At 43.9% G+C, this 17,150-nt stretch overlaps 1 protein-coding gene across 3 annotated transcripts in view; it reads left to right on the top strand.

Annotated features, from left to right (window-relative positions):
* SPTY2D1 (SPT2 chromatin protein domain containing 1) overlaps nucleotides 1-17,150 on the top strand; it is a 48,327-nt gene that overhangs the window by 20,727 nt on the left and 10,450 nt on the right. Inside the window, exon 1 of one of the 3 annotated variants that reach the window (XM_086892915.1) lies at nucleotides 9,451-9,871. The exons of 1 other annotated variant lie outside the window; for it this stretch is intronic. Coding sequence is in view for 1 of the 2 variants with exons in the window: in XM_086892914.1 (XP_086749040.1) it covers nucleotides 9,980-10,039 (60 nt within the window). In the remaining variant the exon portion in view is untranslated. One more of the 3 variants, XM_086892914.1, reaches the window with a different exon arrangement.

Genomic DNA, 17,150 nt, shown 5'->3' with positions numbered 1-17,150 from the left:
ATGGCCTCAGGGGAACAAACTTGTTGTTAGGTTTGTTTTCAGCTGGATGGTTCCTGGTCAGCTTTATTGTACAAATCCTGATGCCAGCACTAAAAAACCAGAGATACAGGCTGAGCAGAGATTTCTTCTCCCAGCAGCTGTGATGGCTTAGGCCATCCATAAATGTTTGTGGGATGCCTGCTCCAAGAAAAGCTTGGTATAGCCATGTCGAATGCAAAACCCTTGAAGTGATTTTTCAATCTCCTGCAATTCTGCACAAATCCTGGCATGGGCGTGCCATGTATTCCTCTGCTCAATTCCTCTGCTGTGCTGCAGCTCTTTAAACATTCACAGAGCACTATCTGGAGTAGAGTGCTTCAAAAGGGAGTGAGTCTGCAACTCCAAATCATCTCCTGCTGAGCATCACCAAATCATTGCAGCCTTGGACAATCAATCAACTCGTTTTGTGTTATTTAAGATGCCCCAAAGGCTACACTTCAAAATCTGAAATGTATGGATTGGAAAAGCTGGTAATTCATTGTGCTCAAGCTGTTTAGAAGGACTGCAGAGACCTTGCTTGAAAAGATGGCTTTCAAGAGAGGGAATTCAACCAAATTCCACACTAGCTTGCTCCTCAGCTACGGTGCACAAAAAGACTTCAGAATATTTAGAATCTGATTTAAGCTAACAAGTCAAGGAAATAGGTGTTAATACTTAAACTCCTGCTTGATGCTTTATTTGTAATTCATCCAGTCATTAATGAGCCAGATTCTTGACTAGTATATATGGGCATAAATCCGCTTATGCCATGCAAGAATGTTGATTTATGCTTGCTGCAAATCTGACCTTTCGCTCAGGCTTCCTGGTAAGTTCCAATCCGCTTTGCACTGTTCATTCAGTGGAATGGAATTAGATTTACCAAGGTATGCTCTGACAAAATGGATTGCTTTTCCCTTAAATTTTTGTGCCAGGGATAAAATGGTGGTCTATTTCAATGTAGTACTCTTAATAAGATAGGTTTTCTGGAGGAAAGTTAGAAATTACAATATCATTCATTACAATGCCGCATAGTTTTTTTATTTCTCAAAGCTATAACAAATTAGTACAATATACTGCACACATTACAACCTCCTTTTAGGAAATCTGAGATGTATCTGCAGAATAGAGGTTAAATAAGTTTAGCTAGCAATAAATTGCATAAAATTTAAATATATGAAGCCAAATGATTTGCTGAGAGTGTATTGGAATGAAAATACCCTTGTATTTGCTTAACTGAACATATTTTGCGCCAAATGACCTTATGTTCTTTATTTCTAAATTCACAATCCCAGCACAGAGACTCAGCACACTACACAAAGCCGGACTTATGAGGAGATGATAATCAGGAATCTATTTTGTTCGTTTAAACATAATGCTCTTGGTCTCTGACTATGCTAACTGCATGGTAAATGCATGGTAAATACAGCTCAGGCCTGCAGAGAACCTTGCTGAGAAAATTGTGTGTGAGATTATGCTACTGTGAAGTGCTCAGTATGGGCACAGAGCTCATGTAGGAGGCAGCAGCCTGTTTGCTAAAATCTGCTTCCCACAGGTAGCATCTTACACTGCTGCTTTCAGTATGCACCAGCTTCTGGTGACCTTCCTGATGATAACTAAAGCAGTTTGCATTGAATTGTTTGCAACCTGGCCAGGTAAAGAGTCCTCCTGGGGTGGCAGCAGAGCCATAGGGATTTGACATACAAACATTCAGCTTGGTATGAATGGGGTGTTAATGGCGGTGTAAAAATGTGAAATCGATAAGAAACTGAAGGGGCAAAGGAATGGCATGTGAAGCTTCTGAAAGCACCAGGAGTTGGAAAACCAAGAGCTGCCTTCTGGGTGGATTGCAGACCTATGCTGGAGGCAGTTTTTCCCCAGTCCTGACTCCTACCTCCATACTGGAGTTAGCATGTGAGCCCTGGGCTTATGCCGCAGCTTTGTCCTCAGCCCTATCTCCTGGGTGGACCGTGAACCTAAGATGCAGCTTTGTGTCAAGCCTTGTCTCTGATGCCTTTGTTCTCCTGCTACTCCTGAATGTCCCCTGGACCTCATTCATTAACTTTGCCTGGTTTGGGACAGTTGGTGGACCCTGTTGTCAGTATCCAGCTCTGTGTGCCGTATTCAGGAGCTGGACACAGTCGCTGAAGGCACTGCCTGTGCTGAGACTCCCTTGGCTCCTGACTTGCACCACGGAGGCTGCACAGCCACAACCATCTGCATCCTCATACACATGAAAAAAGGAGTGAAAACAGCCTGTGAGAGAAAGTTAGGTGTGAAATCGGATTAAAATAAAATAAACTTCACCTTATATCTGGTTTTGCCAAACATGAGCAAAGAAAACTCTCAGGATAACACTGATTTGCAAGGGAGTTGCGTGGGTTTTTGTGCCCTTGATTCTGGAGCTCATTCCCTTATAATACACAAAAGAGATTGGATTTGTCAATCTTGGAGGGTCCAGGGTATTTGGTGATAAGGGCTTGAGTTTCCTCAAGGCAGGGGGAAGATGAGATGAAGAGGTGCAATAAGTAGAGGAATACAATTTCAAGAAACAGCTGATTTTTGGTTGCTTTCATTTGGCAGCTTTCTATATTTTTATTTGCATGTGTAATACAGCAGAGATCTGTAAAAACATCTAGGAACATAAATTTCAGAAATGACACAGCCCTTCCCCAGAAATAAAGAAGATCTTCAAATCAGGCTCTCAATTGGGAAATAAATCCAAATAATTATCTGTGCATTTGAAGAGATATTTTGGCTTCCAAGCAATATGAGAAAATGTACAATCCATTTGATCTGCTTCAGATGCCACAACCATCTGCAACTGCATGTGGCAAACACATTTCTCAACTTCACAGGCATGTACGATTACGATGAGCTTCGAACAAAATAGATAAACCTTTGAGATGCTCTTTTTGTTGTTTACATATCTCTCGGCAGCATTCTGTGGGAAGCTCTCCTCCTGGAAGGCTGCGGGGGAGGGCTCTGCTGAGCCTTTCAGCGCCGTTCGGAAGTGGCTGAGAAGCAGCCAACGTGAACAGCCACGGCTGGCACCAGCAGCGGCTCACAGATGCTGCCGTGAACACGCCTTTGTGCCGCATCCCGGCGCGGTGCGGGCTCGGCTGCCGCTGTACCAGGGACGCGACCGCCACCTGCTGTCCCCGGCCCGGCCCAGCCAGGGAGCGCCGAGGAGGGGCAGCAGCGCACCCTGCCCTGCCCGGCCCGGCCCGGCCCGGCCCGGCCCGGCCCGGCCCGGCCCTGCCCTGCCCTGCCCGGCCCGGCCCTGCCCTGCCCTGCCCGGCCCTGCCCTGCCCTGCCCGGCCCTGCCCTGCCCGGCCCGGCCCTGCCCTGCCCGGCCCGGCCCGGCCCGGCCCTGCCCTGCCCTGCCCTGCCCGGCCCGGCCCGGCCCGGCCCTGCCCTGCCCTGCCCTGCCCTGCCCTGCCCTGCCCTGCCCGGCCCTGCCCGGCCCTGCCCGGCCCTGCCCGGCCCTGCCCGCCAGCCGCTCCCGCGGCACGGAGCCTTCATCTCCCGGCTGCGCCTGCACTCCCAGCCTTGCTTTCCGTTCTTAGCTCTGAATTGCTGCTCTGCCGGTTACATGAGCTGGCGTGTGGATGAGCAGCCTGCACGGCATCCTCATGGGAATGCTGGCTGCCATGTGAGACGGGGACAGAGGGGGACACCTTGCCGAAGCAGCTGCACAGCCAGCCTGTATGCGTATCTCTCCATGGACATGTGGCACTCACAGCTGCTGACTGTGGCTTTCCGTGCTCTCGTGATACCCATTTCTCGGAGATTACATTCCAGCTGGTCTCTTAGCTGGGAGCACGGATGAAACGTGGACAGGGGAATTGGTTCAGCGTAGTTTCCAGGGCGGAGAGCTTGCCCGCACTGAGTGATGAACCTGTTGGAAAGGGCTTCTGAACTGAGGCCGTTCTCTCTCTGTTTCTGTTCGCTCATCTGGCATTTTCTTCCCCACGTCGCAAGTTTTAATCTAAAATCAGCCTCATCCTGTCACAGAGGAAAGCCCTTACTGCTCTGCAGTCTGTCTTACGTGTGTTGTTTGCTTTCTCATTAACTCTGTAATATCTGGGCACACGACTGCTGTTCGATGTTTAAATACCATGTTGTCCACATTTACTGCAATGGTGATTTTTTTTCATTGCCTTCTCTTTAGCCTCTTTGGAAAGGAGGTTACTCTCATAAAGCAATATGAATACATATCACAAAGGGGTTACTTTTGTCTATTTCCAATACATTTATCTTTTAGGATTTTTGACAACAGGCACTTTAAAGATACTTTTGTTAACCTAAATATTGAATAAGCTAAACAACTAATTGGTTTGTGGGGTTTTTGGGTTTTTTTTGTTTTGGTTTGGGTTTTTTTTTGGGGGGGGGTTGTTTCTTTGTTTGGTTGTGTTTTTTGTTGTTGTTGTTTGGTTGTTGTTTGGTTGTTTTGTGGTGGGGTTTTATTTGTTTGTTTTTCCATTCTTAATCTTCTTTCTTCTCTGATTGGTAGAATACTTCGCAAATACAGCTCTTCCACCAGCTGATGTTATTCAGTATCATTATCCTCACTTTCTGCCAGATCAACTTCTTTCGTTCATGTGGGGATTTTTTCATTAAAAAGTCAGTACTTTCATCAGTAGAGTCCTGATTTGATGGGGGGGTCCACAGGGCCTGTTTCTTCACTCACATTATACAGTTTATCCTTGGGGTATGCTGGGTGCTCACAGGCAGTCAGTGTGACACTGGTAACCACTTGGTGGGGTGCAACCATGATTGTTCACACTTATCCCTGGACTAAAAAGTTCCATTGCCTTTGTTTAAAGCATGAAGCTGAGAATTGTCTTAAAAGAACCCAAAACAGTTACTTTAAATCACTTTTAATGACTAGGGAAGTATGTTTCTTGACAGTTTGTTTCTGTCCCCAGTGCACAGCAATGTAAGAGTGGTATTTTGTGATTGTTCTGGATTTGAAATACATATGTTTTGGATGACAATAATTTTTGATCACATACACAGAAATTAAAGTTCTCTCTTGCTTGCATTCCAGTGTTAGGAAGCTGTACCTGTTTTGTGACCTGCTGAGTCATTAAACAATGAGATGCTGGAGTTAAACCTGTCCCTCTACTGACACATTTAAGTACCTAGGAAAGAAATTGCCATCACAGAGATTACATTGCCTAGAATAAATTATGTCAAGCAGGCTCATTTCCAGCTCTTGTTTTTAGAAGGGCTCCTAACACTGTCTCACATGGCCATCCATCTCACAAGCAAGTCCAAAAAACCACAAATGGATGAGTACAAAACTGTCTGTAAACTGGACTGAAATACTTAACATGAATTCTTAACTTGGTTGGACACAGCGAGCAGAATTCTGCAGGAGTATCACAAATGTGATATTTTCATTAAATAATTTAGATGGCAGAGCAGATTCTTGCCAGACCCACTGGCTGGGAGGGGCAGGAAGTGTTAGAGGACAGGGCAAGGATCTCAACAGACTTGGCAAATTACAGTAGGGGGAAAGGAAGTAATTTGAAGGATGTGTTTTCACTCTCTTCAGAGCTACCAACATCACAAATGCAGGTTGTGGACTTACTGGTCTGATAGCATCACTGTCGTGGTGGTTAGCATGGATCACAAACCAAACAGGAATCAGACATGCCACTACAGAAAGGGCAAATAGCACAGAGAGCTACATAAAAAGGAATAGTGTTTCCCAGGCAAATGAAACCATGCCATGCTTGGGGCTAGAAAACCTTCAGCTGGGGTATTGTATCCTGCTTGGGATAGAATAGAGGATTAGAGGTTTTATGAGGAAGTACTGGAGGAAATGGAGTGGTTTATCCCAGAGAAAGGGGAGACATAGTAGGAAATCCCTAAATATGTGTGCTGTATGTCTATAGGAGAGGGCAATAAAGTCTTCTCATCAGCTGAAAAGGCTCACTGGGGAACAGAGATCTGGGTTAGATGTTAGAAACAGCTTTCTCAAGGTGCAGATGAAAAAAGAGTGAGAGAAAAATATAGGGAATGACAGCCTTGGTTTCTGGATTTAAAATGCAGATTGAACAAGTGTCTGTCAGAAATTACCTAATGGAATTTATCCTGCTTTTTGGGTGGGAGGAAGAAGGCAATTTCTGTCCTTGTTTTTCTGATATTCCTGTTTGGAGCCATAATTTACATATCTAAGTTAGATGTCTAAGTTATACATTGCCAAGGCCAGCTAATTACCATCCCAAGGCTTTTCCTTTCTATTTCTGTTTAATATATCATAAGGAAAAAAGTCTTAGTGATTAATAATTCAAATCATAAGCAGCCATAAAGTAGGCTGGAACTATGCTATACAAACTTGATTTGTTCAAATTCATGTTTTCCAAGTCCTAAACTTCTTTAGAGCATATATGGCAGCCCTGCTACCGTCTAACCAGCTGATGATCTGGAGACCGGCCTGCTGGACATCAGGATGATTCAGCTCAGTTAATAAATGTCATATTGGAACACCCATTTAACTCTACAGCAGAAAGGATGCTGCGTGAAAAGGGGAAAGGGGAACTCACACAAATATTACTCATTCACTCATTCAGAAAATGCTAAAACTCAGGCTCTGAGCAGCCTTTGATATTTGACCTCTGCAGATGGCCTGTAATTAAGACTCTAATCCTTTAAACACTTTAATACACTTCACTTCAAGTTAATAGGATTAGTCACATGCCTGAAGTGTGCATGGCTGGGGCTGAGCTATTGTTGAGCACAGCTGATTAAAAACTTGCAGACACTTTCTGGTGGAGCATTGTCTGATATTGTCTAAGTCTTTTCCAAACAGTTCTAGTCACAAGTAATATCCAAAAGAGACGGTATTTAAGAAAAATAAAACTTAGCTAAAATCTTGCTTAAAAATGTACACACAAAAAGAACAAATCTGTCTGAACTTTTTCAGCAGCACAAATCAGAGGTTTGGGAGGAGAGATGGGAGATCTGAGAAGTGTTGTATTGGATTTCTTGAAGATGTTAGTTTAAATTCTCAGACTTATAATTCTTTCAAAGCTAGGGTGATATTAAACATGCACAGAATCAGACAGATCAGAGAGCTACAAAAAGGGGAAGAAACATTTTTTATCCTGGTTTGTGTTTTAAAGAAACATCAGTTTGACTTAAAGGCACAAAATTGTTTCTTCTCCTGCTGCTGACAGGCTAGCTGTGCTTGGGAGTGCTGGGAAGCCTGGTCTGGATCAGTTCATCACATTGTAAACATGTGCAGAGGTTGTGAAGAGTGAAGATAATTTGAGAAGCAACTGAAGGCACAGGGAGGACAGAGGTGCAGGCACACAGCAGATAGGTTCCCATTTCTTGCAGGATGTCTGCCAGAAGAAGAGGCTGGGCCACATCAAGGCACTGTGCTGACGTGGAAGTTGTGCTAGATCTGGGTTTAAGTGCCATGGGGGCAGTCTGGGAATCCCAGCACAGCTCAGTGTGGCTCGCTACTGCCCCATAAAATGCCCGCAGCACACATTCACACAGTGCTATTATTTCTCCCACTGGAGAAACACGGAGGTAAATCCCCTCTGCTGAGGGACGTGATGTCACAGTATTGTCATTTACAGGAAAAGGCAATAACTGTGGTTAAGGGTTTCCAAAGAGTGACATGCAACAGACTGCAGCTGCAATGCCATTCCCTGGCCTGCTTGTAACTCCTCTTGCAGATGCAGGGAGAGATTTCTCCTCCACTCATCTGGAGGATCGCAGTCAGCAGAATGAAGTCTGCATTTAGCCAAGTATTCCTGCCAACTCTAACATGGACCAAAGTGAGCATGCACAAAAGTTGAAGAGCAGTCATTGCTCTGCCCATACTGTCATCATACAGGAACCTGAGTCATACTAAAAGACTCTCAAGGACGGGCACAGTGGAGATACCAGAAATTCCAGCTGGAGCAGGGAAATTCTGATGAAAACACCACAGCAGTGATGAGGTAGCAGATAAGACTGTCAGAAAAAAGCATCACAACTTTATAGACAGTAGCACAGAGGGAAATATAATGCCAAAAATGGGAAGAAAATTGGTGAACTACTAACTGCCTGTGAAGAGAACCACACTAGGAAGTCTTAAAATCAAGATAATCATAATACAAAGAGGGCAGGAACCAGAAGAGGTGATCAGGTCTGAGTCAGAAGTAAAAAGTCAGTAAATGGAGATGAGAATAAAAAGGGGGAAAGAGAGAAGGATTAAGTTCTTACAGGATAAGGGGTTAAATCAGGACTGTCCCAGGAAGAAGCAGTGGTAGGTCAGCAGGACTGCCCACCCTGCACAGTGATGCCATGCAGAGATTCCACAGCAAATATTATGGGAACAACTTGGATCTGCTGTAGTTCAAGAACTATAAAGGCCCTGCAAATTAACTGGTGCAGTGCCTGGCTCAGATAAATTATCCTGTCCCTCCCACTAGCTAAGGCCTCACTAGGCCTTTTTATACTAGGCTACAATGTGACTTACAGCTATGCCCAGGAGGGAATACCAGATATGACAAAAAAACAAGGACACTGGAGAGGCAAAGGGAAACTGGAAAAGGCAGGAAGGAACTGGAGGAACTGAAAGTGAAGAGCTGTCAAGTACTAGCAATGTTAAAGAATTTATGCTGCAGAAGGATTAAATGAAGGAAAAAAGCTTCCTTTCAGTGCCCATGTTTCTATGAGAAGCAGTGTGGAGTAGAGGAATTTTTGTCAGATGGATCTCAGATAACAGATCCAGGAAATGAGCTGGTAACCAATGCAATGGAAGATTCTTCAGTCAGCTGGTGTTTTTGCACAATATTCTGGCTTGTCTGACTTAGAAAAATATTTAAACATACACACACAACACAGCATATTGTTTGGTCAGCATTGATCCTGGGAGCCCTGTTTATCAGGCAGCATTACTGCAGCTGGGAGCACACTGCTGAAGTAACTGCAACAACCCTACAAGCCAAGCACCAACTTTGAAGCCTCGATAAGGCAAGAGAGATTGCTGAGGAAACTTAATCCATATTCCTCCTTTGTTACAGGATTTCTGCCTAGCCGATGTCCACTCAGGGACAAGCTGGCAGCTGGGAATGCAAGAGGGACAGGGGCAGGTGTCAGGGTGCGCTTGTAGCTATTGGCCATTAGCCCCAAAGGCTTTTTCCTTTCAAAACCCCACAATTCTCACCGTCACTGAAAAATGAAGAGTTGCTATTAGAAAAAAGAAGAAAGCAGGAGTTTTTGATGTTTTATTGACACAACCCCATGCCGAGGTCGGGGGTGGTAATCACAAAATCATAGAATTGACTGGGTTGGAAGGCACCTTAGAGACGATCTAGTTCTGACCTCGTTGTGGGCAGTGGCACCTTTCACTCGACCAGGTTGTGTCAAGCCCCATCCAACCCGACCCTGGCCATTTCCTGGGATGGGGAACCCAGTTTCTCTGGGCAAGCGGTCCCGGCGCCTCACCACCCCCACAGTAAAGAACTTCTTTGTGACTCCTAATCTAAACCTACTCCCTGCCAGTTTGAAGCCATCACCCCTTGTCCCGTCCCTCCATGCCCTCGCAAACAGCCTCTCTCCAAGGCGTTTCCAGGGGCGAAGCCGAGGTGGGCGGAGGGACAATCCCCGGCATCGTCGCCAGCTGTGAGCGGGGGGCGGTGGCCGGGCCGGGCCGGGCCGGGCCGGGCGGGGGCTCTCCCGGTGGTCTCATAAGGCCGCCCCGCCACGCTGCTGCGGGCCCTGCCGTCCAGCGGGGCTCCCGAGACGCATCTCGCAGTTCCCTCCCCTTTTCCAGCCCCGTTTCCCGTGGCGAGGCTCCGCCACAGGGGAAGTGACGCCAGCGCCAGGCGAGGTTATATAAAGGGTAGGCGGCAGCGGGCGGAAGCGAGCGGGGCCGAGCGGGCGGCGGGCGGGGGGCAGCGGGCGGTGCGAGCGGGGCGGCTGCCGCAGCCCCCCGTGTTCCGGCCCGGCCATGGATTTCCGCAACATTCTCGTGATGGCCTCGGAGCAACAGGGGCTGAACGCGGTGCCGGTGAGTTCGGGGGCTGCCGGGGGGCGCGGGGCCGGGGCGCGGTGGCGGCCGGGCCCGGGGAGGGCCCCGCGGCCGTGGGAGCCCTGACCGCCTCTGCCTCGGCCCCCGCCCGAGCTGCGCCCACCGCCGGGCTCTGTCGGGCCTATCGCCTCGCCGGCCGGGACTGCTCGCTCCTGGGGGCTGGCGAAGTGTCTGTGTGCGGGAAGGGAGCGAGCGGGGCCCCTTCGGTCAACAGGTGCCGGCGCCCCCCGGGCTGGGAGCGGGCAGGCGCGGCGTGCGCCTCCCGGGCTGGCAGCGCCGAGAGCCCGGCAGCAGAGCGGTGCTGTGGGGGAAGGCAGCGGCTAAAAGCCGGCTAAGTCCTTTTGTTTGCTCTTAAAACGTATGTCTGCCACGTCTCAAGTGTGAGTCGGAGACAAAGTGACAAGTTTCGGGTAAATGGGCTGCGTTGTCCGAGGGCTCTGTGTGCGCCGCGAAGGAATAGCGTGTAACCTCTGTGGGGTTCATTGGCGGAAAGCATTTGCTGTGTTCTTAGTGTTGTGCTGAGGTCTGTACTTCAGCGGCTTGTGTTTTAGTTCAAGCGATCAGTAACGTGGATTCCGTATGAAATGACCCACTGACTTGCCTGGACGAAGTCTGTCAGGAGGAAGGGCACGTGGCTTCTTCATATATTAATATCCTGGGTTTCATTCCTCCGGGAGGACTCAAATTATAAGTCGTGCGTGCTTATTTGGATAAAAAATATTTTCTCCTTGGTAGCCACCAGCTAGGATGACCTTTTTTTTTTTTTTTGCTCTTCAACAGAGTGCCAGAGTTCTGTTTCTATGATTAGTTTGCTTAAACCCAGTGTAGATGAGAGGTGGTTGTTTATAGCAAAAACTGTGGGAAAACCAGAAAAAAACAATATTATTAACTGTACATTTTGGTACATTATTAACTGTCTTCATTTTGGTGGTGTTAGAACTAGTAAGTATCTCAGTGTCTCTATCATTAGTAAAACTTCGATAATGTTCACTAATAGTGTGACCAGTTAATAATAGGTATTGACCATATGGTAGATGTGAAATTAATCAGTTTCCACTGTAGGTTAAAATGTTATAAAATCTACTTTTTTATATTTAGGCACATTTAATTTGTCTCTGACCCTAGATAGGAATCTGGTTCATAACACAAATAATATAATAACAAATATGGAAATACTTTAGGATATTTAAATGCCTATTTGATCAGTCTGAAGCTGTTTCACTAAGTTGTCACTGGGTTATTATAACTTTTATTTTAGATGTTTAAAGCTTCTCTTTACATTCTTTTTTTTTTCCCAGGCACCTTTACTGTGTGTGCCACTATTTTTTTTTTGTCACAAGTAGTTTTAAGCCATGATGATGAATTGGTAAAGTATCTGTCATATTCTCCATTGCTAATGTGATGGTGGAGGGAGGGGCTCCTATTTGTTTTGCAATGGATGAAAGTTTAGCTACTCTTTTTAGAAAAGTCAGCATTAGGATTTGCTAATTCGTGATTAACTCATGGAGTGAGAGTGCAATTGAATCCGTAGTTGAAACAGTTTGGTTTAGCACATTAGTGGTGCACCTTTTAACTCTGAAGTTGGCCCCAATCTCTGAGCAAAAGCAGAGCTGCACTTGGCACTGCTTGAAGCTATTTGCAGCTACTGGGCTTTAAAAGAGAGCCCATGGAGATTTTACAATTACTGGACATCTAAACAACTCCACTGTGTTAAAGCTAGTACATTAAATGTGTTTATAGAAGAAGAATATAATTATTTTTACATACTTCTATTTGAAACACCATATAAACTAATTACACATTTACTGGTATATAAAATTACCAGGTTTCCAGAAATGTTAGTTCTTGTATTAATGAGCATATCCTCTGAATTTCTCTCTGAGAAGTTTGTTTTAAACTTTACAGTGCACCTAACTAAATATTCCATGTCCTTTGTAATGAAAAACAGTGATGTGAACAAGTAGTGTGTAGTCAAAGTATATATAAATATATATATATATACACACTATACAGGTAGTGTTCAAAGTGGAAACCATATAAAAACTCTAAGAAGTGATGTGTATTTACTTGTATTGTATTGTAAAAGAGGGGCCTGGATAAAGCAGATATTACATCATGTCCCTGTAAAAACGAATCTGCTTGTTCATCTCCCTGTGGAAATCCAGATTCAAAAGGAACATTGCTGAAATCAGCCTTTTGGTGCCCTGTTAGTTGCATCAGGTTTTGTTTCTAAATAAAACAGTACATATATGAACTACTAGTTCATATATATATATAGTCTAAGCTATTAATGATGTGCTGCTAATTATCTTCACAGCAGTTGCTGAGTAGAGCCCCAGGTTTTATCATCCAGTATTCCATAGGGGTTTCACTGTTGTATCTTGTTGCCTGTGTTCATACTAGCAGTTCATTAGGTTTTCAGTGTGGTTTGACTAGACATGATAATAGTTAGGAGATTTAATGTTGACTTCAGAGAGGTTTAAATAGGTTGTGTCCCTCTTTTTGGTGGAACCGGTTGGTATACATTATGCCATGTGTTTCACATGACATGGTGAAGCACTTTCAGACATTTTTTTTTTTGGTAGCTATTCTTTAAAATATTAAATTCTACTGCAGTTTAAAAAAAAAAACCCCTGAGGACAGCTGGGACCAAGTCATTCTTTTATTTCACTTTAGTTTCTAGTGAACTATTAATGGCAATGTAAGCATTTCATATTGCTCCCAATTCCTTTTAACTGAGGGCGAAACTTTGGTGTGCAGAATTTACAGAAATCTGATACAATTTAATCACAAAGAGGTGACGCAAAACTGAAAGAGCTCCACGTCAGCACGTGTGAGGTCTCACTTTAAATGAGACTGATGCAAAGCAGCCTCCATGAAGCTGTCATCCACGTCAGCACTTGTGAGGTCTCACTTGAAATTAGACTGATACAAAGCAGCCTGCAGTGAAGCTGACAGATACTAGTATCGATGAGGAGTTAAGTTTTTGTGAAGTGAAACACTAACACAATCGCAGAGTTTGTTCAGAGAACCTTGGATTGCAGAGCCTGCCCATTGAATTCTAATCTACAAATTATCGAGCGTTTGCCCACAGGCAAGAGAAGCCCTGCATGAGAAATAATGGGAATGGCTGTGAAGTGCAGACTGTGCTGTAGGACCAGACTCCCATCGATTGATGTGTGTGCATTTATTGTGTGCTTAAAACTTGCCTCAAAACGGGGGCCTAAAATTCTTGAGATCACATCAGCCTCCACAGGAGGAACTGCAAGATACTCAATATTGGCAGAGGGGTGAGGAGGGGTTTTGCTCTCGACTGACCTGATAAAGTTCCAGACTGTCGAGGTTTAAATGCTGACTAGTAAAATTTCCAGCTTTCCTATTCCTGGTCTCTTTTCTTGCAAAAGCAGATGAAAATGGGTATCACAATACCACTACAGACAGGAAAGCATAAAGTATCTTCAGTTTTTATTTTTCCTTTGTGAAGCAATTTTTAATAGACTAAATATCTGTATGTTTTCCAGCTAAGGGTTCTGCTTGGGTGTTGTGGCAGCAGTTTGTGGCAGCAAAATGGAAAGAAAATAATTTTTGCTTTTTTAGGAATAAAATGTATGAACCTGTTCAATTGCTTGTGAAAGAGGAGAACAGTGTGAGCTGATAGGCTGAGCATTTTATCTTGGTAGGAATTGTTAGAACCTGAAGTGAAGCAAACTTAAACATGCTTGTTACCTCCTATTTATTTTGTCACAACCAGATATTGAAAGCAGCAGTTGAGAAATCATTGTGTGTGTTTTCTAAGACAGTCTCACTGCAGAGTCAGCTGCTGGGAACCCCGTGATGAATCTGTAGCAGAAGCTTTGGAAATACCAGTTAAGGATGAAGGGCAGAGGCACCTGGGCAGTGAACACAAATGGCCACTTACAATGTGAAAAGCTGCCTTCTGAGGAACTGGCATTGAGAGGAGTGACACAAACAAGGACAGATATGGTGGATGAACCATTCCTGATGTTCTCAGGTAGTTATATCCTGAAGAACATTTAAGGAAAAACTGGGACAGTGCATTGGAGAAAGTTGCTTGTCTTGGCAAATGATAAGGAAGAACAGGCAAAGTGCTGTAACATGCTAGTGAAAAACAAGCAAATAAAAGAATCTCTCCAGCATGTGAGAACCCCTTCAAGTTGCCTGTAGTGGATAAGACAAGTGGAATTGTCTTTGCGCTGCATGTGCAAGCTTATTGCAGTAACTGAGCTGCACAGGTGCTTTACTTGAGAACTGGGTTTGGCAGAATTGATTACTTGTGTTGATATTGCATTGCCACCTGTGTAAATATTGACCATTGTTAAAGGCAGTACTACTGCTGCCTCTGTCTGGCACTGGTGTTTGGTCTAGGCCCCTTGGGGATTCATTTGGGTGCCAGAAAGTTTACAATTATGTTATAAATTCTGTTTTGTAGTCCAAGATTTGGTACTTGAATGGTGATATCAAAGCAGCTACAACTCTATCAGGTTCATGTGCCACGTTTTGAAGGAAGTCAGTGACTTCAGAGCAAATAGTCACTGTTTGCAACTTGACTAGTGCAGTGTTCTGGGAACAGCTTGACCTGCTCTTTCCTAAAGGCTAAACATTTCTGTTCTTCTGTTGATTTAACTTAGCAATAGTTATTAAAAGCCAGAATAGTGCAGCTGCTGTTTGGATGGTATAGTGACATGTGCTGGCTTATTTTGCCTGCTTTACCCGCAGTCTGATGCATATTCATTTGCACTGCATATAAAGCACTTTATTAGTGTTTGTGGAACATGTGTATGGTTCAGTGCTTTAAAAAAGGCTACACCTTGGCAGGTTATTTTATGCTATTACTGAAAGAAGGTGAACAGAACTTGTATCAGCAATAGTACAGAAAATGGGCATTCATTTATGAATTGTTTTGCTGTTTTTAGATAATATTAAGAAATGCTACTGATCAGAAGACTTAATTTAAATTTTGCATGATTTGTCATGTTAGTGGCAGTCAGAAAAGAGCTTATCTGTCAAGCTGCTCCTGGATAGGACTGTTGGTCACAGTGCAGCAAAACAAAGCCTGAAAACTGCATCCCCATCACTTTAATTCTTTATAAGGTTTCCCAACAGAATAGATCAATCTACATTTGTCCCTGCTGTTTAGCAGTTTTCAAAGGTGCTCCTTAGGCACAAAATCATTTAGACTGGAAAAGATGCTTGAGTTCTACACAGTTTTTAAAACAGAATTTTTGAAACTGAGTGTACAGTTGAAATGGAATAATTAAATGAAGCTTTGTCAGATTAGGTTACCAATGGCAAAACATGATGTGTTAAACTTTGTAAGATAATTTACACAGATATCAGTATACTAAGATGAGTATGCTACAAAGTACTGCAAATAATTTCTAAGGTGCTAATTTGCTTCAACCTGTTTCTGACAGGATTTTGACTGATAATGTGTGGATTGCTTTGACTCTGATTGTTCCAGTTCAAATAAAGTAAACCAGATTTATCTGGGACACAGTCGTGGGCCACATTTGTGCTAAAGCTAAGAGACAATGCTGCATCACAGTTCAGGTTTCCTGAACGGGCAAGTCTTGGAACGCTTTTGATTCTGCGAACAAGAAAATTGGTTCTCAGGTTGTGGCAAGCTTCCTTGCAGAGAGGTGAAACTCAGTGAATGAGCTTGGCTGCAGTAGGTCTTTAATGTGATGAGGTGATATGGCAGGTTTTAATATGCAATGTATGTGGACAGTGCACCATTGTAACTCTGCTCTGGTCATTTCAGAAACTGCTCGAGGAGACTATAAGATGGTTGGTATTGTAGCTGCCCTTCTTGGAGTCAGTTTTGGATGCAGTTTGGAAATGAGCCTCCAAACCTTGCTTCTTAGAGCATGTATATTCAAACTAATTTATGGGTTTGCATGCTAGTAATTAAAGTAATCCAAGGATCTATTGATGTGCTGCTGATCAATGAATCAGAACTGAGAATGAAGGCTACCATTGTGTGATATTGATGTCTATAGGGAGTTATGCTGCCAGCCTGATTATTGCTTCTAAAACACTTGGATGTAGGTTTCCTTACTAGATATTTTATTTTTATTATTTCAGTTATGTTTCATAAAGCTTTATGAGGACAGAAAGATATTTATAGAAATGCTGACTTGTGTGGCTCTTTAGTGATACTTTTTTTTTAGGATTTTTTTCACATCTCTTTCATTTGGTAAGAATCAGTGTCTCATGTGAGAGATCTTGGTTTAGATTTTAATCTATTGGTTTACTTCTGAAATAAACAAAAACCCCACCCTCTCAAATCTCAGTTTTGGGTTTGGATTTCTTTTGTTCCTAAATGTATTCTCCTTTCCTTCTACTTCTGTGTTTAACTGCCTCCTATTGCATTTATTCTTGCAACTGTCTCTTTCTCGTTGCTTTTTACTTCTGTATTTTGTTTGTAGGAAGAAGTTAAATTTTTTTTTTCTCATTTTAGGCACACCTGGTACATTTGCAGTGTCTGAACAGGTGTAACAAATCAGTGCAAGTGGTTGTTATATAACCCAGTAGAGGCACTTGGGCACTTAACATTAACATTTAAGAGAAGAACTTTACATCTGTTAATTTGCTGGAGCCACAGGTTGAACAGCACTGGACAGACTGTTAGGCATGGCAAGCTGTGAAAATCCTGTCTGTGGTGCATGTAATCAGTGTTGTAGTCTTTAGACTATTTTTGCAGGATGGCCTGGGAGGTTAATGGCACCGTTTATCATTTCCTCTGCCAAGGAAAAGGAGTCTATTTGAGAACATGTAGCTTCACTTCAGGATATAATGAGATACAGAATCATAGAATAGGAACCATTAAAGGTGATCTAGTCCAACTCCCCAGCAATGGGAAGGGACATCTTTAAACAGATCAGGTCACCCAGAGCCCTGTCCACCCTGACCTTGAATGTTTCCAGAGCTGGGGAGTCTACAGCCTCTCTTAGCACTGGGCCAGTGTTTCACCACTCCCATTGAACAACTTCTGGTCAGAATCTACCCTCTTAGTTTAAAACCAATAGCCCCTGTCCTATTGCTACTGTCTCTGCTAAAAATAGTCCCC

Source organism: Cyanistes caeruleus, chromosome 6 (assembly GCF_971803275.1).
Source record: "Cyanistes caeruleus chromosome 6, bCyaCae1.hap1.1, whole genome shotgun sequence".
Classification (NCBI taxonomy): Eukaryota; Metazoa; Chordata; class Aves; order Passeriformes; family Paridae; genus Cyanistes; species Cyanistes caeruleus.
Note: the sequence above shows the minus strand (reverse complement) of the source record. Positions and strands in the feature narration are given on the sequence as shown.